This window comes from Myotis davidii, unplaced genomic scaffold (genome assembly GCF_000327345.1).
Source record: "Myotis davidii unplaced genomic scaffold, ASM32734v1 scaffold1527, whole genome shotgun sequence".
Classification (NCBI taxonomy): domain Eukaryota; kingdom Metazoa; phylum Chordata; class Mammalia; order Chiroptera; family Vespertilionidae; genus Myotis; species Myotis davidii.
In genome coordinates, this window is record NW_006298269.1 from 244,869 (window position 1) to 269,275 (window position 24,407).

Consider the following 24,407-nt stretch of genomic DNA (forward strand, 5'->3'; position numbering starts at 1 on the left):
GGATGTTTCTATCTTTCCTTCTCCCTCCCCCTTCCTCTCTGAAATCAATAAAAAGATATTTAAAAAAGAAAGAAAGAAAGAAAGAAAGAAAGAAAGAAAGAAATAAAGGATAAAAGAAAGAAAGGAAGGAAGAAAGCAAGCCAGGTGTTCTGCCTCTGGCTGAAGCCAATCTCTCAGGGTAGCGGGGAAACGGGCCGGCTTTCCAGCTAGCCTCGCCCTCGTACTCACAGTCCCCCAGCGGCTCAGATCTCGGCCCCGCCCCATGAGAATCTCGCGAGAATCCCCGCCTCCGGACAGAAATCGAGACTTTTGGCCTTTTCCAGATTCCGTAGCGCAGAGTCGCCATTCTTAGCTAGTGTTTCCGGGTTGCATCTCGGGAAAGCGTCAGTGGTGTAGCCCGTGGAACCAGACCCAGGAGGTACCAGTAAGTAGGAGACCGAACCGAGCCTGAGTGCCTGCCTTTGGTCCCCTCCTTTGAGTGCTTGAAGGTCCTGGTACAGCTTACAGGAGGGCCCCGAATTTCTGCACCCCCCGCCCTATGACTCAGGGGCTCATGTTTAGTTTCCTCTCCCGGGATTTTGAGTCAGTTCAGCGAGCTCACCTCCCCGTCTGAGGAGGAAACCGAGTCCTAGAGCACAGCCCCGAGGCGCGGCGTCCCAGGCCCCGTCCCCTCCCCCGGTTCCTGTCGGTTGGCACAGACCCCCTATGTCCCCTGTCTTGGGTCCAAGGCCCCGTACAGACACCCCCTCAGTCACCCTCTGCTGGTCTCCCTGACTGTCCACAGGCCTGGGCAGCATGGCTTTATTCCGGTCGGGCCTCCTGGTGCTGACGACGCCGCTGGCCTCCCTGGCCCCTCGCCTGGCCCCTATCCTGACCTCTGCGGCCCGGCTCGTGCACGACACACTCTATGTACACCTGCAGCCGGGCATGAGCCTGGAGGGCCCGGCCCAGCCCCTGTCCACCCCCGTGCAGGCCACGTTTGAGGTTCTGGATTTCATCTCGCACTGCTATGCTGGCGCCAACGTGCACCCGCACCTGGACATCAGGATCCTTCTCACCAATATCCGGACCAAGAGCGCCTTCCTCCCTCCCCTGGCCAGCTCCGTCCAGAATCTGGCCCACCCGCCGGAGGTGGTGCTGACCGACTTCCAGACCCTGGACGGAAGCCAGTACAACCCGGTCAAGCAACAGCTAGAGCGTTACGCCACCAGCTGTTACAGTTGTTGTCCGCAGCTTACTTCAGTGCTGCTCTACCCTGAGTATGAGCATGGAGGACTGCCTGTGGAGGTCTCCTTGCCCTCCACCATCAGGCCATCCTCCCCTGTGGCCAGATCTCCAAAGCAGCCCGTGCGTGGCTACCGTCGCGGGGCTGTGGGTGGCACGTTTGACCGCCTGCACAACGCCCACAAGGTGTTGCTCAGTGTCGCCTGCGTCCTGGCCCAGGAGCAGCTTGTGGTGGGAGTAGCAGACAAAGACCTCTTGAAGAGTGAGTGGGGGAAACACTGGATTAGGGTGGTGGAGGACCCCCAAAACTCCTTTTTTTGAAAAAATATATTTTTATTGATTTCAGAGTGGAAGGAAGAGGGAGAGAGAGAGAGAGAGAAACAACCATGATGAGAGAGAATCATGGATCGGCTGCCTCCTGCTAGTTCTGCACTGGGGATCGAGCCCACAACCCGGGCATGTGCCCTTGACCCGATTCGAACCTGGGGCCTTTCAGTTTGCAGGCCGACGCTCTAGCCACTGAGCCAAACTGGCTAGGGCCCCAAAACTCCTTGTATTGTGCCAGCAGTACCAAGGCTGAGAAAGGGTAGGGCCATCCATTACTTTCTACCCCTCCCGAATGTCATACACAGTGCCGGACACTCAGTTGGTGTTAAGGAAACTTTGTTAAATGAATAAAAGCAGCCTTTTCTCAATGTGTAATCTGGTCACCAATCAGAATCCACCCACCCCCACCCCAAACATGGAACCAAGGAGTCTGCATTTTTAACAAATCCTTGAACGCCTCTGCCTGGCTCTGACGCCTACTGGCACTGCTAGTTCTCTGGACACATGCCAGCCCTTGCCTGCTGCCTGCCCCTCAGTTTTCCCATCACAGACCACATCCCAGTGTAGCCCTTTCTTCCTGCCACCCACCTTCGGAGACAGGATGCTTAGGGACACTTTTCCCCAAACTGGTCCGTCCTCTTCCTCCCCAATAACAAGATCTCACTGTTCTGGGCTCCTTCCTCAGGCAAGTTGCTCCCAGAGCTGCTCCAATCCTACGCAGAACGTGTGGAACATCTGAGTGAGTTCCTGGTGGACATCAAGCCCTCCTTGGCTTTTGATATCATCCCCCTGCTGGACCCCTATGGGCCCGCTGGCTCTGACCCCTCCCTGGAGTTCCTGGTGGTCAGCGAGGAGACCTATCGTGGGGGGATGGCCGTCAACCGCTTCCGCCTTGAGAATGTAACCTGTGAGGGAGATTGGCAGAGGGAGCGGATGGGGATGGGGAAGGCTCTTGTGGGGAGGGTGCTGTTGGAAGTACCATGACCCCAGAGGAGGGAAGAAGGGGGCCCAGGGTGGTAGAAAGAGGCGAGGAGGAACTGGTTCCCAGGTTGTCTTCTGAGGCAAGCGCTACCTCTGGAGTAAGTAGGGGAGGATAAGGGGGCTAGTTGGTGTCAGAGTTTGCCCTTCATCTCACCCCTCCTTCCCTCTCCTCACCCCTCCTTCTTTCCTTAGGACCTGGAGGAGCTTGCCTTGTTCCAGATTCAGCTACTGCACGACCTAAGCCACAGGGAAAATGAAGAGGACAAAATCAGCTCCTCCAGCTCCCGCCAGCGAATGCTGGGGAACCTGCTCCGGCCTCCATATGTAAGCACGTCCTTCCTTCCCTCACCCTCTTGGACAGGCTGGAAATGCCAGATGGTGGAGACTGAAGGATTCGGCCCAAACATGAGCCTGAGGACCCTAGTGACTAGGGTTCCTTTTATCTGCCCCCAGGAGAGGTTTGATCTCCCTCCTGGTCTCTACGTGATTGGGCTGACAGGCATCAGCGGCTCCGGAAAGAGCTCAGTAGCTCAGCGGCTGAAGGGCCTGGGGGCATATGTCATCGACTGTGACCAGTTGGGCCATCGGGCCTATGCCCCGGGTGGTCCTGCCTACCAGCCCGTGTTGCAAGCCTTTGGAACAGGTAATGACTGGAGAGGGCTGGAGGAGGCCTGAAGTGAGGAGATGGCCTCGTCTCCTTGCCCAATCCTCTGTCTCTGTCCTCTAGATATCCTCCATAAAGATGGCATTATCAACAGGAAGGTCCTGGGCAGCCGGGTTTTTGGAAACAAGGTAAATACACACCTCTCCAGAGGTTCTCCACTGCAATAGACCCAGGGGTTGGGACCGAATGGACTTCTCTGGGCTGGCTCCATCTTCAAGGGGAGTAACCACTGCCCACTCCCTCCATCCTGCTTCTCAGAAGCACCTGAAGATGCTCACGGACATTGTGTGGCCAGTCATTGCCAAGCTGGCCCGAGAGGAGCTGGAGCTGGCTGTGGCTGAGGGTGAGTCAGGGATGTTGGGAGCGGCCGAGGGGCACAGTTAAGCAGATCCTTTCCCTCCAAGCCAGACTACCCACGTTCCCAGGGACCATGTTTCATTGACCCTCTGACCGGTAGCAGTGATAGGGTACTGCTGGGAGTGACTGGAGTCTCCCTACAGGAAAGCAGGTGTGCGTGATTGAAGCCGCCATGCTGTTTGAAGCCGGCTGGCAGAGCATGGTGCATGAGGTGTGGACCATTGTCATCCCCGAGACTGAGGTATCTGGAGCCCACCTGCCACCCCATCGCCCTTGCAGACTACATCCTGCTCTGAGCCAGTTGGCTGACAAATGTCATATCTGTACCCAGGCTATACGACGAATCAGGGAGAGGGATGGCCTGAGTGAGGCTGCAGCTCAGAGCCGGCTGCAGAGCCAGATGAGTGGACAGCAGCTTGTGAACCAGAGCCACGTGGTGCTAAGCACCTTATGGGAGCCACATGTCACCCAGCTCCAGGTTGATGCCCAGGGAAAAGCTGGGTTGTTGGGAGGGAGTCTACAGTGAATGCCTACCTGACTGTCTTTTCCTCACAACATTCTGGTTGCCCAAAGGTGGAGAAAGCCTGGGCCCTCCTGCAGAAGCGCATAGCCAAGAAGCCATACTGATAATGAGTTTTCTGTGGGGCCGGATTGGCCCCTGGAGCTGACAAGAGATCATCCAGTGGTGAGGAGGAATGGGGCTTCCATGCTCACCCTGGCTTGGGCCCAGAGGGCTCTGAGCTAAGCTGGGTGGGGCGGGGCCTGGTGGACACAAGAAGCCTACTCAGCTTGCAGGTGTTTGACCAACACTAAGGATGTGATCCTGGGGAACAGGCCCCTCTGGCATTCCAACCCCATTCTGGCCTACGGGTGTCTGATACCCAAGGCTAGTAGGGGAGCAAGGGGGGAAAGGGCAAACAGTGGAACTTGTAACAGAATTAAAAGTCAGTGTTTCCAGGTGTTGTCTGTATGGTGTCTGCTTCCTGCTCCAATGCCTCTAGGTAACTTTGGGATCCTTGAGCCACAAGTGCAGGACTCAGGCCTGAGCTGGGAGCCAGGAGTGCAGTGGTTAAGAGCATGGCCTTTGGAGCTCTCCAGACTGAAGCCAGCCTTGGCCCTGTCACTGAGCAGCTGTGTGCATTTGGACAAGTCACAAACTTGCTAGGCTCCTCGGTTTCCTTATCTATAAAGTAGCATAACTTGGCCAGTAGGCTCTTTGGAGGTATTAATTCCACAAGTGCCCCGCTGGATCCTAGGCTTGACGTTGGAGGACCATCCTTCCACGCCAGGCGGGCCTCTGCCGTCACACAGCCTGCCGCCTGGTGGAGCTGGACGAGGTGATGGCTGGCCGGACTGGTGGGCCCGGGAGGAAGGCATCCCCAGGGCCGCCTCGGCCTGGCCGTGCGCCTGTGTGCACAGCTGTCCGCAGGCGTTCCTGCAACAAGCCTTTTGAAGGGACCCCCTTCACAGAATGCGCTGCTTGCCGCCTGCCCCCAGGGCGGGAGACCTGCAGGGTGACACCCCCCCCCGCCCCCCAACGCAACCTGCGTCAACCCCGCAGGGTGCTCAGCCCACTCCGCGGGTTCGGCCTTCCCTGGCTGCGCAAGCACGTCACCCTCGCCCCGCCCTTTCCTCCTTGGCCGCGGATTGGCTGGTTTGGGTCACGTGGGCGCGCTCGCTTTTCCTGGCGACGAGTGGCCGGCCTTCGGCTGGTTTCCGGTGCGGTGGGTCGGAGATGACGGAACCCGGCGCTTCCCTGGAGGACCCCTGGGTCAAGGCAAGCTCCGCGGGCGAGCACCCGGGGGCTCCAGGGGAGACAGCCTGTCCCCCGCGCGTGCTAAGGTGGGGAGGTGGCTGAGGCGTGTGCGCGCGAGTGTGAGGGCGGGTTTGGGACTGGGGAGGTGGCGGTGCGGGGCGGACGGGGTCATGCCGAGGGGCGGCGCTCCCACGACCTAGCCAGTCTTGGCTCCCGGGGAAAGCCTTCCGTTTCTTGCGCGCGCCGGTGTGTCCGTCCGCCCTTCCATTGCCTGCGCACCTGTCTGTCCGTCCATTGCCTGCGCACCTGTCTGTCTGTCCTTCCATTACCTGCGCACCTGTCGGTCCTTCCATTGCCTGCGCACCTGTCTGTCGGTCCTTCCATTGCCTGCGCACCTGCCTGTCGGTCCTTCCATTACCTGCGCACCTGTCGGTCCTTCCATTGCCTGCGCACCTGCCTGTCGGTCCGTCCATTGCCTGAGCACCTGCTTGTGCGCAAACTATTGTACGCAGAGGGAATGGAAGAGGCCTCCTGGGGACGGAGGTCTGACGCGCTTTCCTCCCTTGCTGGGGGCCGCAGGTGGAGTATGCCTACAGCGACAACAGCCTGGACCCCGGTGAGTGCCTCCCCACCCACTTCAGCCCTGTAGGTTCCCTTGGCCTTGGCCGCTACAGCTGACCGCAGCCCTGTCTCTGAGCCTGACACGGTGAGGGAGGAGCTGGAGGACCAGGGCAGGAGGCACGGGAGGGTGATCCTAGTTCCCTCTGCTGCGGAACAGGGAAGTGATGGAAATAGTGAGGCTGGTCCCTCTCACCCTCATCACGCCCCGGTGTTGCTTTGTGCACCAGCAGTGCCATTGCCGGCCAGGGGAGCAGTGTAGACCCAGGGCAGGAGCCTTGCAGATAGATGGCTCTAGAAGTGGCTGGCCCAGCACGGCTAGCTTTAAGTTTAAGGGGAGAGGTCAGCATTTAAGGGTCAGGGAGCAGTGGTGCCCCCAGGTGTCTGAAGGCCTAGCAGTGTTCCTCCCCGCCCCCCACCTTACCCCTTAGTGATTGGGGCCTCTCTTTTCCAGGGCTTTTTGTAGAAAGCTCCCGCAAGGGGAGTGTAGTGTCCAGAGCTAATAGCATCGGTTCCACCAGTGCCTCTTCCGTCCCTAACACAGGTAGGCAGCCACGTCCCCCATCTGGCGGGGCTCAGATATGCCATCATTTTAGTATCTTTCTTAGGATGCTCTAGCCATCCACGTGGGGTGCTAGAGCCCTAGTGCTAGACACAGGGTCTCATCGTCTTTTACCTCATCTAGAATAAGTTCCTGTGCCCATCTGCTACCTGGGCACTACGTTCTTTTTCCCAGTTAGGGACAGATGGATTAGCTGGGTCTCCCTGGGCCCCAGATTGATCTCTTCCTGCCCCCAACTCTGAGCGTAGATGACGAGGACAGTGATTACCACCAGGAGTCCTACAAGGAGTCCTACAAGGACCGGCGCCGGCGAGCACACACGCAGGCTGAACAGAAGAGGAGGGATGCTATCAAGGTGATTGGGGAGGCCTCAGCCAGCACAGGAAGGCCCTGCACATTTCAGACTCATTGTGCCCTGACCCCATCAGACAGGCCCAAGTCACCTGGGGGCAGGTAGTCATCCCTGGACATGAACACCCCCCTCCTTCCAGCCCCTACCCTTTTTAGTTTGTGAGAATGGGACTTAGTGTCATGGAAGAAAAGTTTGTGCCATTTTGTCTTAACCCCTCAGAGTTAAGGAATCTATTTCCCTTGCTCTCTCCACAGAGAGGCTATGATGACCTTCAGACCATCGTCCCCACCTGCCAGCAGCAGGACTTCTCCATTGGCTCCCAAAAGCTCAGCAAAGCCATCGTTCTGCAGAAGAGTATGGCGGGGAGCGCACTGGAGGGGTTGGAGCAGTGGGCTATGAGCAGGCTAGGCTTAGACCCGCTTTTGGCCTGGCCCTGTTGGGTGGTTGTAATGGGAGACCTGGGGAACGGGGAAAAGGGAAACAAGATTAGCCTTGTCCTCTATGCCCACAACCTCTCTCCACCTTCACCCTAGCTATTGACTACATCCAGTTTTTGCACAAGGAGAAGAAAAAGCAGGAGGAGGAGGTGTCCACCCTACGCAAGGACGTCATGGCCCTAAAGATCATGAAAGTGTAAGCGCGCCCAACTGGGAACCAGGGCTTCTGAGGGGACTGAGGCCCACTTCAGTTCACTCTCCCTTTTGTTCAAAGGCCACATCAGATAATATTCTCACTCCCTCCGGTGGCCACTTAGAGGCAGGAACCTGTCCCCCAATAGTCCCTTATAGTAGACACTAGAAAAGTCTGTTGGGTTAATGGAAGGTTAGAGAAGATAGGTGTCTACTTTTAACCTAAAAGCAGTATCTAGCTTATGAATATATCCCCAAAGCTCTCTAGGAATCCCCTTCTTGGTTGGGGGGGGGGGTATTGGGGTCACCCTATTACCCTCCTGACCTGGTAGAGCTGCTATAGCACCTCAGCCCTGGCCTGCTTGCTTTTAGGAACTACGAGCAGATTGTGAAGGCACACCAGGACAACCCCCACGAGGGGGAGGATCAAGTTTCCGACCAGGTCAAGTTCAATGTGTTTCAAGGCATCATGGATGCCCTGTTCCAGTCCTTCAATGCTTCCATCTCCATGGCCAGCTTTCAGGAGCTGTCGGCTTGTGTCTTCAGCTGGATTGAGGAGCACTGTAAGCCTCAGGTACGGGGCAGCAGGGGTCACAGGGCCTGGCGGCTTCTCCCACCTTTAGGCAAAGTGACCCAAGCCATTTCGAAAAGCAGGTGGCAGACTTTAGGTTTCTTCAGGGTGTTTCTACAGCGGTCAGTACTCCTCCCCCCACTGCTTTCTAAAGCTTACATTTTCCTGTGACGGTTTCATTTATCAAGTCTGATCTGAGCGCTTACTCCTATAAGGCCCAGTTCTGCCTTGGTCACTCCTCAGCTGCCCAGTATGTAAGCCCCATCACTTGAAGCAGAATTACATGGGGTTTTGGAAAGATTTCTAGCCCCAACCCCAGGCCTACTAAGGGAGCTTTTCCTGTTTACTTGTAATGATGTGGTGTGTTAATGGTATTAAACCGAGTCTTCTGCTTTGGAGGCCTAGTTGCTTCTTCTGGGGCTTAAACTTGTCTCTCAGATTCTCTTTTGTTTTCAAACATTTTTATTAGGAGACACTTTAAACGTACTGGAACATCAAGAGAATTTACACTGAATATTCATATATCTATCACCCAAATTCTACCATTGACATTTTCCATATTATCCCATAGCTGTCCATCTCGCCATCCCTTTCTCCATCCTGTTTTGGGAGCATTGCAAAGTAAACTGTAGACATTAGTGCTTCCCAGGGGCTTTCCCCCCTGCTAGAAAGAGCGCACTTGGTCAGGTGTCCGACAGCTCTCTGCCCTCACCTGAGCATCATCTCTCTTCCTCTGCTGCCCTCAACAGACCCTACGGGAGATCGTGATCGGTGTCCTGCACCAACTGAAGAACCAGCTTTACTGACCTGCAGAATAGCCAACAAGAGGCCTCAAGTCTCCTACTTGGTCACAACCACTGGGCTTGTGAGATTGGACTGCGACACCGCCCACCAGTCAGCTGGGTTCTCCTTCATGTTTCCTCCCCTAGCCCCCCTCATCCTCTGGGGCTGGGGTGTTTGTGAAAGCTTCTGATTAATTTATTGTATTGACTATAGAGCTCGAACCTATCCTCTCTTCCCCCATAGAAGTCCTCAGAATGGGGGTCTGCTCTGGGGGCGCGCGCATGCACGTGCGCACACACACACACACACACACACACCCCTTTCCTAATTTTCAGAATTCAGCACATGATCTACACATATTTAGAAACTGTTTGCCTGTTTCGGTATCTTGGGTGACAGCTGGAGCAGGTTTGGCCATTTTGGCAGGAGTCGCTCGGGAGGAATGCGTTAAGAGAAAAGACTTGCGCAGCTATGAAGGCTGAATCAGGCTCATGCCTAGGCTAGAGCTGCCTGGTCAGCCTGAGGTAGAGCCATGGCTTTCTGGCCGGCTCAGGCTCGGCTGCCAGGGTCCTGCTCCTGCTGTTGACTCCACCACCTCTTCGCTGCTCTGGGCAGCAGACAGAAGCAACCTCCCACCTACTCCTGCCCTGTCCCCACAGGCACTGGCACTGCACAGCAAAGTCAAATGTGACAAAAGTTTTTATTTTTCTAAATACCAACAAAGGTTTTGCTGAAATTACAATTAAAAAAAAAAATTAGCTGGGCCTTAAAACCACCCCTAGCTTTCTGTCAGATGTATCTGGGTCTCTACCATCTTTCAGGTGCTGCTTACATTTCTGCCAGAACTTGGGGGTGGGTGAAGGCCTGAGGTATATGGAACCCAAGAGAGTCTGGGGTGCAGCCCTGGACTCCTTGAATGCTGTGTATAATAGCCTCTCTCTACCTTTGTCCCCCAACCTCCCTTTTGCCTTCCTCAGATTTGTTATCTGGGAGGTTTGATTATCTAGAGGAAATTAAATATTTTTATATCAAATTATATTACAATAAATATTGCCAAATGCTTTCCTTTAGTTCCAAGTCTAAGTGTTAAGCGCAAGCATTTGAAATTACATTCTAGACCATGTGATGAGTGTACCCATCGACTCTGGGTGACAGCACTCCTTCCCCTCCCGCTCTGGTTTATGCCCCGCTCCCAGCTACCCTGCCCCAAGGCCGAAAGCAGCAGCAACAATAAAAACGCTGGCAGCCAGTCTGGGACTCTGTCCCCATAACCCAGTCCTAACACGGGGGCTCTCAGGGGTCTGGGAGCTTGACATTATAATCTTCATCTGTCTCTATCCCAACTTCCTCCTGTGGGGCAATGAGACAAGTGAATGAGACCTCTTTGGGCGGAACCCCAGGGGAGCAAGGAAGAGAAAGAGAACCACTTACAAAGAACTGCTTCTTACTCTTGGGGTACCCTTCCAGGATTGCATCACACAGCTCTGTTGCCTGACAAGAAACAAGACCACCCCTTTGCAGATGGGTAGCACTTGGCACTGCCTAACAGATGCATGACATGGCAGCAGTTTCTTGGGGTGAGGGGTGGGGGGGGCTATTTTCCAGGGCCTGCCTGGGAACTCCTGCACTTACCATCCTCTTGCGCTTCCTCCACTCCTTGCAGTACTTCTGCTTCTCTCTGTACACCTAAGCCGGGGGAACAGGTTTCTCTAAGCCCTTAGCCCCCCGGCAGGGCAGCTGCTGGGGTCAACTCTTGTGCTTGCTTCTCTGCACAGGCTGCCTGCCCTCCCAACTCACCTGTTCCTTCTCCTCCGGGGTCACATGGCTGGTGGCTGCTTTGATGTTCTTCAGTCTCTCTGTGTAGCCAGCACATTCCTTCTTTAACTCCTGGATCTCTTTCTGCATCTCCGGTGTGGTCAGGGCACTAGTTAACTCCTTCAGCTCTGAAACCACATCTCCCTGACATCACTTGCTGTCTCCCAAGGAAGGGGTTCTCTTCCAGTGGGTACTCCCTGAGGCAGGAGACCAGGCCTCCACTCGCTCTGGGTTTTACACCCAGGGTCCAGAATGGGCCCCTTATTCTAGAAATGTCCAGGAAGCTGTAGCCATGGAAGTGTGAGAACAGTATGCTGATAATCATGATAAGGAAAGCAGATGCATGTCCTGCCCATTTGAATTTCAAAAGCCATCAGCTGTCATCTTTCTCTGAATGTAACGCTATGGCAGCCCAGCAAAGGGATCCTCACTGCACTGAGACAACAATGCAGTCAACAACCCATTTCCTCAGTAATCCTGACCTCTGGACAGACCCTGATGCTAGCGAGGGGCACCCTCCGAACAGCCCATTCCTACCAGCCTCCATTTGGCGACAGCTCTGCTGCAAGCTCTGCACCTTGGCAGTGAGGGTCACGATTTTGGCATCCAAGCTTTGGAGGTCAGCATCACTCACCGTGTCAAACTGGTCCTGCCAAAGACAAGAAGAAAAGTGGCCCGATGTGTGACCCCATGTCTAAAAGGCAACATTCAGACACACTTAGGAACCTTCCGAAATAGCAGCAGTGTACTTTTGAGAGATCATTCAATTTAGTACTGAGCCCAACAACGAAGTATCAAAGTTGAAACCTAATGCCTGTCCTCAAGGGGCTTCTAGGTTGTCAGGAGACTGAATAGGACAAATATGTCAGTTTAGTGGTCAAAACTCTCACTAGGCTGAAGGAGGAAAGGAACGTTCTCCCACAGTGATGCCTGAATGAGGGCTTCCACAGCAGGAAGAGTCTGGGTAGGCAGGGGCGTGGTGGGAGGGATTTCGTTAAAGGACTCTAGGAACAAAGTCTGAGGAGCCCCTCCCATGAGATGAGCTGCTATTAAAAGGACTGCTGGGGCTCAGTGGGGGTCTCATCGGTTGGTGAGAGGAGCAGGTGAGGAAGGATGTGAATCCAGCCTGGGCTCTACATTAGGGCAACGTTAAACCTTTACAACAAGAGGCAGCAAGCGACAGCCTGTAAGCCAATCCTGCATGGTTTTGACAGTTGAGTAGCTGTGGCAAGAGACCACCGGGCCTGAAAGTGTAACAATTGTCTGGCCCTTTACAGGAAAAAAAATTCCAACTTCACCTTTAGGGGACCTTCAACAGAGTAGTAACATAATGAAACCTATTTTAGGAAAATTTGCCTTGATGGTGATTTGATTCAGTTAAACGAGTATTTAATATCTACTGGATGTTAAATACTGTGGGGTGCTAAGGAAGATAAATGAGAAATGGGGTCTGTATTAGGACAGTTTAGTGGGGGAGACAAGTAAAAAGACAATTATACTACAGTATGCCTCAAGAGGTAAGCCATTAGCTCAGAGCATCCAGAGAAGGTTTCTGGAGAAGGTAACGCCTGAGTGAAATTCTAAAGGATGAGTAAGTTAACTGGGCAAAGAGGTATAAGAGGAAGAAGGGACTAAAACACTCCAGGCAAAGGAAAGACAATGAGCAAGGATACAGGAGTAAAACCTATTTAATGGTCTAGTATTAATGGATGGAGAAATAACAGGGACAGATGAGGTTAGAGGCAGCTGGGGCCAAGTCTCCAAGTGCCTTTTACCTGTTCCAGAGGCACTAGAATTTTAGATAGAAAATGTCATGACTAGATTTTCATGAACACAGATCGCTCTGGCTGCAATGTCTGAGGAGACCAGGAGATGTTAGGATATTGCAATAGATGAGGAGCATCTGAACTAGAGCAGTGATGGCATGTGGGTTCAAGAAGGGGAAAATCAGCTGGACTTGACGGCTGGCTAGCCATGTGAGCTACGGGAGGTTAAGAATGACCCTCTCATCTCTGGCTTGGGTGAAGAGTGATTCCATTAAGAAAGAAGAAAGTGTCCGCTCTTTCTTTCCGGACCTGGTGGAGCAGAAGGCGCCATCATGGGAGGCGACATCCGCCACAACAAAGACCGAAAAGTTCAGCGCAAGTTGCCCAAGAGCCAGGACATCTGCCTAAGGCTGTTGGTCAAGCTATACAGGTTTCTGGCCAGAAGAACCAACTCCATCCCAAGGGCTGTGGCACTGTCTTGCTTTCTAGTCCTCGAAAGGGCCGCGGGGTGTACAGGCATTTCGGCAAGGCCCCAGGAACCCTCCACAGCCACACCAAACCCTAGTGCGATCCAAGGGCCGGAAGTTCGAGTGTGCAAGAGGCCGCCGGGCCAGCCGCGGCTACAAAAACTAACCCTAAATCCTATCCTGTTATTAAAGAGGTTTTGGATGCTGAAAAAAGAAAAAAGAAGGAAGTGTCCTAGATGGTTTGGCTCAGTGGATAGAGCGTCAGCCTGCGACTGAAAGCTCACAGGCTCCATTCTGGTCAAGGTCACATGCCCAGGTTGCAGGCTGGATTCCCAGGAGGGGGCATGCAGGAGGCAGCTGATCAATGATTCTCTCTCATCATTGATGTTTTGTGTGTATGTTGTTTTTTTTTCTCTCTCTTCCTCCCTGAAATCAACAAAAATAAAAATAAATAAAAATAAAAGAATGTGAGAGGAGCCAGTAGGGGAGAGATGAAGCATTCTACTCTAGCCATAAAGATTCTGAAAGACATCCATTTGGAGGTTTGGGCTGAAGATACAAAATTAATGTGTGTGTTTAGGAAGGCGGGTGGAGACAGAAGTAATTTGGCAGAAGGTGGTTCTAATCTAGACGACTGGGAGTAAGAACTTCCAAGCAGAACTGGATCTTGGATTTTCTGTCATCATATTTTAAGTATGGAAACCTCCTGAAGTTTGGATCACAGCCAGGGAGTACACACACTGATTTAAAGGATGGCTGGGGCCCCTTTAACAGCGTAAGACAGCGGAGTTTCATGGATTGCCTCAATTCTCCCAGAGAGGGTTCATACGTGGGGCTGATTCATCTAAATTGGGCTCGCACGCGGGGGAGGGGGTAATCAGCGCAGACTTCCCTCACCTGGTCCGCAAAATAGATCTTTTGCTTGCCGTACATCTTCTCTTTAATCTTGCCTTGTTGTGCCAGCTGCTCCAGCGCCTTCACCACGGCCTGGCAGAGTAGAGTGCGGGGCAATCAGTGACTTCGGGCTGGGCGGCCAGTGTTAGGGGCAGCGCGCGACCAGCCTTAGGAAGCCCAGGGCTACAATGGCCGACTCGAGGGGTCCCCAGGGGAGGAACCCTGGGAGCGGGTCCTCACCGCTTTGCCCAGCCCGTGTTCCCGCTGCAGGTTCCCAAACACATCCTGGGCGCTGTAGGGCCGGTTCTGCTCCTGCAGGTACTTCAGGAGGACCCCGGGGGCTACAGGAGAAGACACAGGGGCGGGGTCACTCAGCCGACCCCCGGCCCCCTTACCCGCTCCCCTCCGGGTCTCCCCGGCTCCCGAGGCCCGCGTACCGCCAGTCGCCGCTTCAGCCCTGCCTTTACTCATGGCCTTTCGCGCCGCCAAACTCCGAAAGCCGGACGTTACAGTTGCTCCGGGCAACGGCTTCTTCCGGCGGCGGGAGGGGCGGGCCTCGTGCGGCGACTGGCGGAAGAGGAAGCCTTGCGAGGAACGAAGCGGACCTTCCGGGACCCCGTAGCGGGTTTCTGCCCGGAGCTAGGACACCGCGCACCACCCCCTCCCTGGGAGTCCGCAGAGGAGGCGGGGCACACACTTCCAACCTTCCCCTGATCCCCCCCCGGAACGGAAGCCGGAGTACATCACGCCTTGGTCTTGTGGCCCGGCCCCCGCGGCGGCTGAGCAGGGCCGAAGGTTCCGACGGGAAACCTCGGGGTCAACGCCCGCTGGGCCGTCGGCCCGCTCAAGGTCACAGCGCAGTTACCGTCAGGGCCACTAGCCCACGGCCCGAGGCCCTTTGCCGCTAGTCTTATTTGTAAAGTAGGAGCCAGGGTTGCTTGCAGAAGGGTGATCGTAGACTTAATGAGTAAAACACCCTGGAAAGAAAAGTCGTCTTTGTTTGCTCGTTACCGAGCTCCGCACACAGGGGGCGCTCAACTCATGCTGTGGGTTGAACGCCGAGGGAAGGTAGGGCTGCGAGGGGGCTATTAAACCACAAAGCTTTTCGAAGTTTCCTGTTGGCTGAGTCAATTTTATGGCAACACCTGGCAGGTACTTTCCACTCCTGCCCACAGTGGCCAATGGGACGAAGCTTAAAATAAGTATTTCTAGTTTCTGAGGTCAGGTGAAGGCCAAAGAGCAGCTGTCCCTGCAGCTCAAACAGCCCGGAGGAGGGACATGGTGTTACTTTTTAAAGCCTTCTGTTACCTAAAATCTCATTAGCCTTTGAAATATACTTGTCTCCACACGTTTAGGGAGCAGTATCGAGAATCAGATGCCCTGGCCAGTGTGGCTCAGTTGGTCGGAGCGTCACTGGGCACCGAAAGGTTGCTGGTTCTGTTCAGTCAGGGCACATACTTAGGTTGCGGGTTTGATTCCTGGTGGGGTGTGTACAGGAGGCAACCAATGTTTCTCTCTCTCTCACATTGACAGTTCTCTCTCCTCCTCTCCCTTCCTCTCTCTCCAAAATTAAAAACAAACAAACATGTCCTCGGGTGATGATTAAAAATATATGATAATAGTAATAAAATGTTATTGAAAGGGGGGAAACCTAGGGCACCAGTGATGGGGAGGGTGGGACTCCAGTTTTGACTGGTTTGCCCCCTATGCAGCCTGAGTTGTCCTCCCCAACCTGAGACTCAGTTGATGTTTCTTTCCCGCTCTGAAATCAGTAAAAACATCTTCAGGTGAGGATTAAAAATCAAAAAAGAATTAGAAATGATGGAATAGAAACGATGGAGCTGCAGGCTAGATGCTGGCCAAGAGTGCCAGTTATGCTCATGTCTGGGCTCTGGGGAGGGGATAGTGGCCTCATACCGTGGTAATTTTCTTTTCTTTTTTTTTAAAATATATTTCATTGATTAGTTACAGAGAGGAAGAGAGAGATAGAGAGTTAGAAACATCGATGAGAGAGAAACATCGATCAGCTGCCTCCTGCACATCTACTGGGGATGTGCCCACAACCCAGGTACATGCCCTTGACCGGAATCGAACCTGGAACCTGTCAGTCCGCAGGCCGACGCTCTATCCACTGAGCCAAACCGGTTTCGGCCCGTGGTAATTTTCTGACCATCACAAAGGAAAAACCGCTAGGCAATGGGTTCCTTACACCTGGACTTCCTCTTCTGAGGCTCTTGCCTCCTCTAATCACATACCAGGTTAATGAGAGACCTATCAAGGGTAGGACACCATTCAATGTTAGTCTCTTACAGATTGTTCTCATATAAGATTTATTCCCCAGCACCCCTCCCACCCCTCCCCTCACCCCAATTCACAGTGGAGGACTAAGGAGATTCAGAGCAGGATCCCCAGGTACAAGAAACACCTTCCAAAGATTTTGCTCTCCTTCCTTCCCTCCTTGCTCACTCCCAAGCCTGGAGCTACACACACTCATGCAAACGCGCAAAATCCCACTCCTTTCCCACACCTCCCATTTTTTCCCACATCAGAGATCACCTGTAAGACATCTGGGCTCTGAGAGGAGATAAGGTGCCCAAAATATTTGAGAACCCTAAGTGGGGAAATGCCATTACCACTAACATTCACACAAAGGTGACTATGAAATAGGCATCTTCTTCTCCCTTCTCACTGTTCATGACTTTCACGTCCTGGCCTCTACCTTTCATCAGCCCGGAGCACACGTTAGCACACTCCCACTGTAGCACATGACAATGGGCTCTGTCCAGCATCCCTCACCCAGGGGCGGAGGCGCTGGGAGAGTGGTCCCTGAGGGTCAGCAAAGGGTTAATGCAGAGGGAAAGGACAGGAGTTTGGCTTGAGCTCTGGAGAAGCAGAGAGAGGGTGTAAGCTGACACAAGTTTAGAACTAATTACCAATTTCAGTTTTTGTTTCACATGATTTTACTAGGGACAGTCTTAACAGATACCCCTTAGAGGGGTCGCTGCTCATTACAGACACATTCTTGCTAATTGGGCTCATCCTTAAAAGAGGTCCACCAGGTTGGGAAGCAGTTCAATATAAAAAGTTTTAAAGGAGCTGAACAGAGTAAGAATAGCTGGTGAAGGAAGAGCTGGTGGCTTCTGGGATGAATGCCACTGAGCCGTTTGTAAAGTGCTACTCTGGCCTCCCCCATGGAATACTGCTTCTCCAGAGGAGGAGCAAGGGAAGGAGCAGGAACATGGGAATGGGTCTGGTCTGGTATTGCTTTGCTAGTTGCTCAGGCCGATGGGCAAATAGAGCCAGGGGTTAGCAGCACCGAAGACTACCAGGCAGCTCCAAAAGGTTCAGTGAGACCATCGAGAGGTCTCACCCTTCCAGCCAGCTGACCCCACGGCCCAAGGTAATGTAGAAGGGGCCCACCGCCACATCATGTTCACATTTCTTAAATTTCACAAGCAGTTTTGGAGCAAACTGGGGGTTAGGCCTCAGGAACTGAGGATGGGCTGTGGCAGAGGGAACAGCCCTGCTCTGCAGAACCAAAGGAGGAGCTTGCGTAGAAACAGACAAATCATGGCTTAGCCCAAGAGGAGAATGACAGTGTAATTCTTCCAGCTGCTGCCTGACTTGGGCCTCTAGGGAGATGATGGAGGAGGAAGGGCTCTTCTATCACTGAGGGCTCCTGAGCACCCATATCTAGAAGCAAACAGCAGCACCCCCTCAAAGGGGAACCAATACCCCTGACTACTTTGTTCCCCAAAAGAACCATCCTGATGGGGAGAAGCCTCCCGAAGGAAGCACACTTGCACTTCAGTGACTGAGCTCAGAAACGGGTGTCCAGCTGGTAGCAGGGAAGTGAGTATCTTCTCTCAACAGGCCTCTGAGCATCAGCCAGGCCACCAGGCATACAAGTATAAGTCAGGGGATGGGACCTGGGTTCTTCCCTTGCCCCTTCACCTTTAGTGGGATGAGAAAAAAACCCTAAGCCACAGTGACCCCCCCCAAAAGGAGTCTCTGCTTCAGTGGCTCCTGGAACTGGCAGGGTCCAGCTGACTCAGCTCTGACTGGTCCAGAAGTTCAAAGTCATCCCCCTCAGCATCAGTGTCCAGGTCTGAGCTGGGGGCCCGGAGGAAGCCTCTGGTTGCTCTCCGGGGAGGTTGGCCAGAAGGGCCAGGCTGGGAGGCCCCTGACAGGGCCAGCTGGATCATGCCCTGAGAGACCAGGCTGGCAAAGTTGCTGGTGAGGTTGGATCCTGCAGGCAGGGCACCAAGCAGGAGCTCCGGCAGTGTACTCTCGTCACGGCTGGCTGGGAAGCCCTGGGGCTCGGCCCCTGGTGGGGAATGGTACATCAAGCTGGGCATTCCAATGCTGGTATCGTCCTCATCGTCCAGGCCAGCAGGATCCACATTAATGGAAGGGAAGTCTGGAAGGTCTCTGGCAAAGGATTCCTCTGGATCACTGTGCCCATCTAGGTCTAAAAGCACAGAAGGGTGTCTGAGACATAGCAACGACCTGACCCCAGCCCCACCAAGTCGGCCCCATGTAACCACATTTTTCCACCCTGGATATCTAAGGGTGAAGCAAACCCATGGCACTGGTCAGCTTTTCCCCTCTACTTACAGACTGCTGAGTCCTCTACTGGCGAGAACTCCCCCTCTCTCTTCTTCCCCTATGCTCCCCATGAACCTACAACCTGAGGAAACTAAGGAACTGAGGATTCCAAGGAGAGCAGCTGTGCCATCCTGGACGTGGCCATATACCCCTAAGGCTGCTCTGACAACTGACCCACTTCTCAGAAAACAGGAGAGGAGAGGGCGGTATCCCTTCTGTCCAGGGAAGCTGAAAGGTGGTAAGTCAGAACCATGATCAAGTCAGGCCGCTCACCTTCAGAGCCTTCTGTTAGAGGAGTCTGGCCCCGAGAAAGATTGAATGTGCCGTTGTCTGTATAGGAGACCTCAGCATCCGAGTGCTCAGAGTCTGTGATGGCCAGTTCCCTGGCAGCAGTAGAATCATCCAGCTAAGGAAAGAAAAGACAGACAAGCCGGAAGAGATGATGCCGGTAAGGACAGATGCAATAAAATAAAATTTTTTTAAAGTTAAAAAAAAAAAAGAACAGATGCAATCCCCTAGTAACAGCTTTACTAATTACTGGCCCTGAAGACTACCCTAAGGCCAGAAGTAACCAGATGTGGATGGAGACTTCTGTCAAAATCTTGACCATTTTTAGGCTGCTTCCCAAGGAAAACACCCTTACTCATCAATCTTGAGCACAGGAAGGAAAGCAGTCTTAGGCATCAACCACCCACTTACTCTTAAGCAAACTGATCCAGAAACACTTTCCACAGGTGCCCTGGAGGATACACACACTGCCCAACCCAAGATGAGCAGGGCTCTTTATTTTTATTTTTTAAAATATATTTTATTGATTTTTTACAGAGAGGAAGGGAGAGGATAGAGACTTTGAAATATCGATGAGAGAGAAACATCGATCAGCTGCCTCCTGCACATCTCCCACTGGGGATGTGCCCGCAACCAATGTACATGCCCCCGACCAGAATCGAACCTGGGACCCCTCAGTCTGCAGGCCAACACTCTATCCACTGAGCCAAACCGGTCAGGGCATGAGCAGGGCTCTTTAAAAGATAATCACACCAGTTCCAGAAGTTCTGCCATGATGGCAGGGGTTAAAGGGAGACATGAAAGAGGGTGTGCTGGTCACCAGGCTCAAATTGAGATTTACAAAGTCCCAATATAACACTAGCTTCTCACAGGAGTGCCACTTATGCTCATGTCTGGGCTCTCACAGGGGTAAGGATGGAGTACCTGAGCCTATGAGCTTACTACCTAAAGGTAGGTGCCAGATGGTTAAAAGGAAGCTAAAGAAGACTGGCCAGCCCTGGCTCAGTTGGTTGGGCGTCATCCCATGCTCCGGAAGGTTGCTGGTTCGATTCCTGGTCGGGGCAAAGGCCTTAGTTGTGGTTGTGGGCTCACTCCCCAATGGGTGGCATGCAGGAGGCAGCCGATCAATGATTCTCATCATTGATGTTTCTATCTGCCCCCCTCCCTTCCTCTCTAAAATCAATTAAAAATATATTAATAAATAAAAAATTCTTTTTTTTTTAAAAGAAAACTGGCCAGTGGTCAGTCCCACACCCAAAATACCTGAGGACAGAAGGCAGCAAGCTCCTCTTCACTGTCACTCTGGTTGTCCATGGCACGTTCCGGGTGCAGAGCTCTGCGGCGCACTATGTGGAAAGAGCAGAAGGCCTTGGCACCTTCCCTTGAAGGGGAAACCCCTACCCTCTCTGAGCTTCGAAGGCATAAAATGAGAACATAAGATAACCCAGGCATATAAGCATGACCACTGGACACAGACACTAGCGGGGTGAGGGCATGTGCTGTGGGAATGGGGGTAGCCAGGGAGGGGTCAATGGGGGGAAAGGAGACATATGTAATACTATATATAACTAGAGGCCCCGTACACAGATTCATGCACTGGTGGGGTCCGGCCAGCTGGCCCACCCCTATTGGGGCTGGGACTGATTGGGGGCTGGCCGGGGGAAGGGGCCACGGGTGGTTGGACGGGCGGCCCTGCCCCCTGGTGGTAGAACTCCTGGTTGAACTCCCAGTTGAGGGGGCAATTTGCATGTTAGCCTTTTATTATATAGGATACTTTAAACAATAAAGAGTTAAAAAAAAAAAGCGAGAGAGAGAGAACCCAACCTCTCTGAATACGGCCCTAAGCCTACCCAACAATGCCTGAGGTGAGCTGCAGAGCCTAAGTGGACAGAAAGGTAAGTTGATAGCACAGAAGAAAAAGATCTCTCTTCCAACAGCCCTCCATTAGCCACCCTCAAGTGATCAACTACCAGGCTTGTCAACAGCTCTCAGGATCAGCGAGGGACTGACTGGATGTCAAGGTGGAAAGCAGGTGCTATCACAGAGGGCAAAGGGAGATGCCCAGCTTAGTTAGGTCAGGCTTTTGAGGACTGATACTATTCAGATGGCTGTCCAGGGGGAGCAGGGCCTTGGTGACCAAATGCAGGGCTATTTGAGGTCAGGGCTTAATGAACACCTAACCTGATCAGACCACAGCAGAGGAAAAGTTCACAGAACTGTCGTCACTGTGTTTGGAAAGCAGCCAGCACAGTGCTTGGGCACAAGGAAAATGCTTCATAAAAAGTAGCAGACACTAGGGATTATCTTCACTGTCTTTTATTCAACACAGGAGAGCTTTTTTCAGATTTGTTTAAAATGGGAGTGTCTTGAATTCCCAAATGGAAAAAAAATGGGTAAGCCTGCATAGATCTCCCTGGAATAGAATATCACTTTTACCTCCCCCCGCCCCCCCCAACCAACCACATCCCACTTTTCCCCCTTTCGAGGACCTACCCATTATGTCAGGCCTATGGGCTTTCCTTCTCTTCCCCAAACTGCCCAAGTGGAAGGAAGGCTCCCCCTTACACTTACGTTGTCTCTCTCTCTGCTTGGACATCATATAGCCGCGGACACTGAAGTCCAGCCGCTGCAGAGCCGGCTTCAGCCGTACACAGGCTCGATCCCACAGTCGGTGGTACGCAGCAAGGGGCCACATCATGACAGTGACAACTGAGAGGAGTGGGAAATAGTGGCAAAATGGAGAAGGGGTGCACAAAACAGTCCTACCTGTCCCTTTGCTCTTGTGTCCTGAGGGGCTTAGACACTTAGTATAAAACAGTTATGCTTGATTCCGCTGGCCACCTTCACTAGTCTCCCCAAGTACATGAGGGTGTTTTGTTGGAAGGCAGACACATCTGCAGCCATCTACAGAGCTGATTCACTGAGGGCAGAATGAGACGTGTGGTCACCTGCATATGGGTGTCACTGAGCCATAAATAAGGCCAAAGGGTAACAATGCCTCAGAAACTACATAACAAATCACATGAGCTCTGATAATGGCCACAGCCATAACTATTCAGTTCCTCTGGCCTCAAACAAGCAGTGTTCATGCCAATAGGCAGTAACTAAGTTTATAAAACTGTGCTACGGGGGAAAAAGTGATCTAGGGTAAACAGAACCTAGCAGAGGATCCCCTAAGACAGTGGTTCTCAACCTGTGGGTCGCGACCCCATTTGGCGGTCGAACGACCCTTTCACAGGGGTCACCTAAGACCATCCTGCATATCAGATAATTACATTACAATTCATAACAGTAGCAACATTACAGTTATGAAGTAGCAACGAAAATAATTTAATGGTTGGGTCACAACATGAAGAACTGTATTTAAAGGGCCAGAAGGTTGAGAACCACTGCCCTAAGAGTTAAGTTCTGCTGTTACACAATACACTGACTGTAAACATTCTCTCCTTAAATAGGGACAGTCCTTTAGAGTTGTTAATACAATATGTTAGTTAACTCTCGTCAATTTCTAAAACTGACTTGGTAAGATAAGGACTTTATATGTGGGGAGCCTGCTGTAAGGGTAAGAAGACCTTTTCAGGACACTAAACAAATCATGGGGTGGGGGGAAAGAAAAAAGATAATTTCCTAGAGAATAAAAGTCCTCCTTAGACCCAGAGTTAGCTGTGGCTCGAAAAGCTATGAGTAGAGTAAGCCCACAGGGGTAGGTATATGCCATACTCACGCATTAAATAGGACAGCAGGAGCCCAGGGATGTAGCGGCCCAAGACAGCCAAAAAGGTCAGTATCCCACAGCTCAGCAAGCAGAACTAGGGGAGTCAAGAAACAGCATTAAGTTTCTGCTACATGGCAGGAGGCTAGGATGAGCATGGGAGGTAGAGATGTGACTGAAATAATTCTTTATGGCCTATGAGTAAAGCACGAACACATCGGAATGACACATGTACCCGCCACTTTGCATCCAATTTGATTCTCTTTGGGAGGAAAAGAGGATGTCCACTTCTATTCAAACTCCTTTGACATAGCTAGCCCCATAGGGCTGTACCTTTCATGCTGGGAAACTGGTTTGAATAGGACTCAGCCAAATATTCTCTCTGAAAGCAAGTGTTGGTGGTGGGTTTTTTTTTTTTTTTTAAGTCAAATTAAAAATTAAAAAAACCCAACAACCTATCACATGTTTAATATGACACAGAATACATACAAGAATGCTTTCTTTCTCATCTTGGAAGAGAAAGATGGCCTAATCTAAGTGGCAAGCACCCAAAGGAGGAGTCATCAAGCTCTGCTTTAGTCTAGTGGCTAGTCAGAAGCCTTTTCCTATAACTTCCCTTCGTCTCTATGATAAACTCTTGATCTTTTCTCTCTTGAATGAGAATATGTAGTAAAGGGGTTTGTTTTCAGTTTAGCATGAACTGAACTGAGAAGCCAGACACAGAAGTGAAAAAGGGAAGCGTCTTACCTTGCCTGGGTTTTGCTTTTTGAAAAGCAAAAGATTCCTTATGAAAATGGTCCCACTAACCCAGACTTCAGCTACATGGTGACAGAGCTCGGGCACGCTGAGTAACCGAGGGTGCACAAAGCCCCAGCTATGAAGAGAGAAGGGGGAGGTGTGAAAGGGGAGTGCTGAGGATCCCCCCATCTTGCTGTGTAGGCAGCCAACGCTTCCGGGTTTAAACAGGGGCTAGGGAGCGGCTGTCCTAAGTGCTTGGGAGGTGAAGCATGACTTTCCTCTTGGCTCACCAGGTTGAAACTTGAATTTGGGGACTCCAAGGGCAAACCTGTTCTGACAACTCCATCCTATGAGCCGGCGGCCCAATCCTCATGTGTAAACCTGCCACCAGCTCCAAGGCCCATTGTGCTCAGAAACATCATCCCTGCACTCAACCATTGCAATTCACTGTGATTGCAATCCAGGGATAAACGTAAGGCAGTCCGACACCACTGCTGCCGAGAGGGAGGCAATGGTGGCCAGACCCTTCAGAGAGAAGAAAAGCAAAACCACAAATAAACCACAGCGGAGAAAGTTACTTGGATCACACAGATGGGATGGATAAGTTGAAAAATGAAAGCAGGAGCTGTAAGACACAAGAGGAATCTCTGACTTGCTGATGCCAGGAACCAATGTGTTTTCTGACCAGGAAACTTTAAACAGCTAGAGGTCACAGAAAACACTAAATGACCTGGTGTAACAACCAGGAGACAAATGAAATAAGCTGCCTTTAGGTTTTCTCACTAGGACTGGATAATGCAGCGAATTCTCTGGCATGTCAAGTTATGGGGCACTGTAATGCTTCTTTTTCAGAAACTTCTCTTGTAAATATCAGAGGACACTAGCCATCTCAACATACTTCTGCCTGAACTTTAGAATCTGTTAAAATGATTACTTGAACCTAGGTTCTCAGCTTACAGTTTGTCCAGAACATGGGGTTAACAACAACATATAACCAGAATATTACAACAAGAGAATCAATCAGAGCAAAAAAAGGGATTTAATTAGTATTCCATACCTCTCATTGTCTAATGCGTCGGGTCTTGACACTACAATATTAAAACAAACACCAGCATTAGTTGGTAGGGAAAACTAAACACGAAAATGTGAGGCTATTGGTCTGACTGCTCAAATTTTAATAGGTTTGGGGGGGGGTGAATAAAAGGAGACACTACGTTATACTGCCAGGTTAGGGAGCTGCCGACAAGGGAATGATGCCTGATGCTTGCTCATTTCTCCAGGGGGGGGGGGGGGGG

The 24,407-nt window shown here is 52.1% G+C and overlaps 4 protein-coding genes across 5 annotated transcripts in view; 2 read left to right on the plus strand and 2 right to left on the minus strand.

Annotated features, from left to right (window-relative positions):
- The first annotated feature begins 328 nt into the window (after positions 1-328).
- COASY (Coenzyme A synthase) lies at positions 329-4,514 on the plus strand. Its single transcript, XM_006773873.2, has 10 exons — positions 329-424; positions 785-1,486; positions 2,237-2,451; positions 2,725-2,856; positions 2,986-3,175; positions 3,260-3,324; positions 3,455-3,539; positions 3,697-3,794; positions 3,885-4,031; positions 4,127-4,514. The coding sequence occupies exons 2-10, from the start codon at positions 796-798 to the stop codon at positions 4,178-4,180; spliced, it is 1,677 nt and encodes a 558-aa protein (XP_006773936.1). The 5' UTR covers positions 329-424; positions 785-795; the 3' UTR covers positions 4,181-4,514.
- Positions 4,515-4,889: 375 nt separating this feature from the next.
- On the plus strand, positions 4,890-9,894 carry MLX (MLX, MAX dimerization protein). 2 transcript variants are annotated; one of them, XM_006773876.2, is made up of 8 exons: positions 4,900-5,330; positions 5,889-5,925; positions 6,382-6,471; positions 6,738-6,844; positions 7,096-7,195; positions 7,375-7,474; positions 7,843-8,044; positions 8,791-9,894. In XM_006773876.2, the coding sequence occupies exons 1-8, from the start codon at positions 5,025-5,027 to the stop codon at positions 8,845-8,847; spliced, it is 999 nt and encodes a 332-aa protein (XP_006773939.2). In that variant the 5' UTR covers positions 4,900-5,024; the 3' UTR covers positions 8,848-9,894. The 2 variants fall into 2 exon arrangements, with proteins under 2 accessions (XP_006773940.2, XP_006773939.2); XM_006773877.2 differs by lacking the exon at positions 6,382-6,471 and having other exon boundaries at positions 4,890-5,330.
- Positions 9,754-14,528, minus strand: PSMC3IP (PSMC3 interacting protein). The gene is made up of 8 exons (XM_006773875.2): positions 14,204-14,528; positions 14,007-14,107; positions 13,770-13,859; positions 11,177-11,288; positions 10,622-10,767; positions 10,457-10,510; positions 10,256-10,315; positions 9,754-10,174 (listed from the first exon to the last, which is right to left on the minus strand). Exons 1-8 carry the CDS (start codon positions 14,235-14,237, stop codon positions 10,118-10,120), a joined length of 654 nt encoding a protein of 217 aa, XP_006773938.1. The 5' UTR covers positions 14,238-14,528; the 3' UTR covers positions 9,754-10,117.
- Positions 14,529-16,708: 2,180 nt separating this feature from the next.
- FAM134C (family with sequence similarity 134 member C) overlaps positions 16,709-24,407 on the minus strand; it is a 21,502-nt gene continuing 13,803 nt past the window's right edge. The window contains exons 3-9 of the mRNA XM_006773878.2: positions 24,170-24,200; positions 23,122-23,248; positions 22,387-22,471; positions 21,234-21,371; positions 19,926-20,008; positions 18,648-18,780; positions 16,709-18,237 (exon numbers count right to left, since the gene is read on the minus strand). Of these exons, the coding sequence (XP_006773941.1) occupies positions 17,783-18,237; positions 18,648-18,780; positions 19,926-20,008; positions 21,234-21,371; positions 22,387-22,471; positions 23,122-23,248; positions 24,170-24,200 (1,052 nt within the window). The 3' untranslated portion in view covers positions 16,709-17,782. The remainder of the gene's footprint in view (positions 18,238-18,647; positions 18,781-19,925; positions 20,009-21,233; positions 21,372-22,386; positions 22,472-23,121; positions 23,249-24,169; positions 24,201-24,407) is intronic.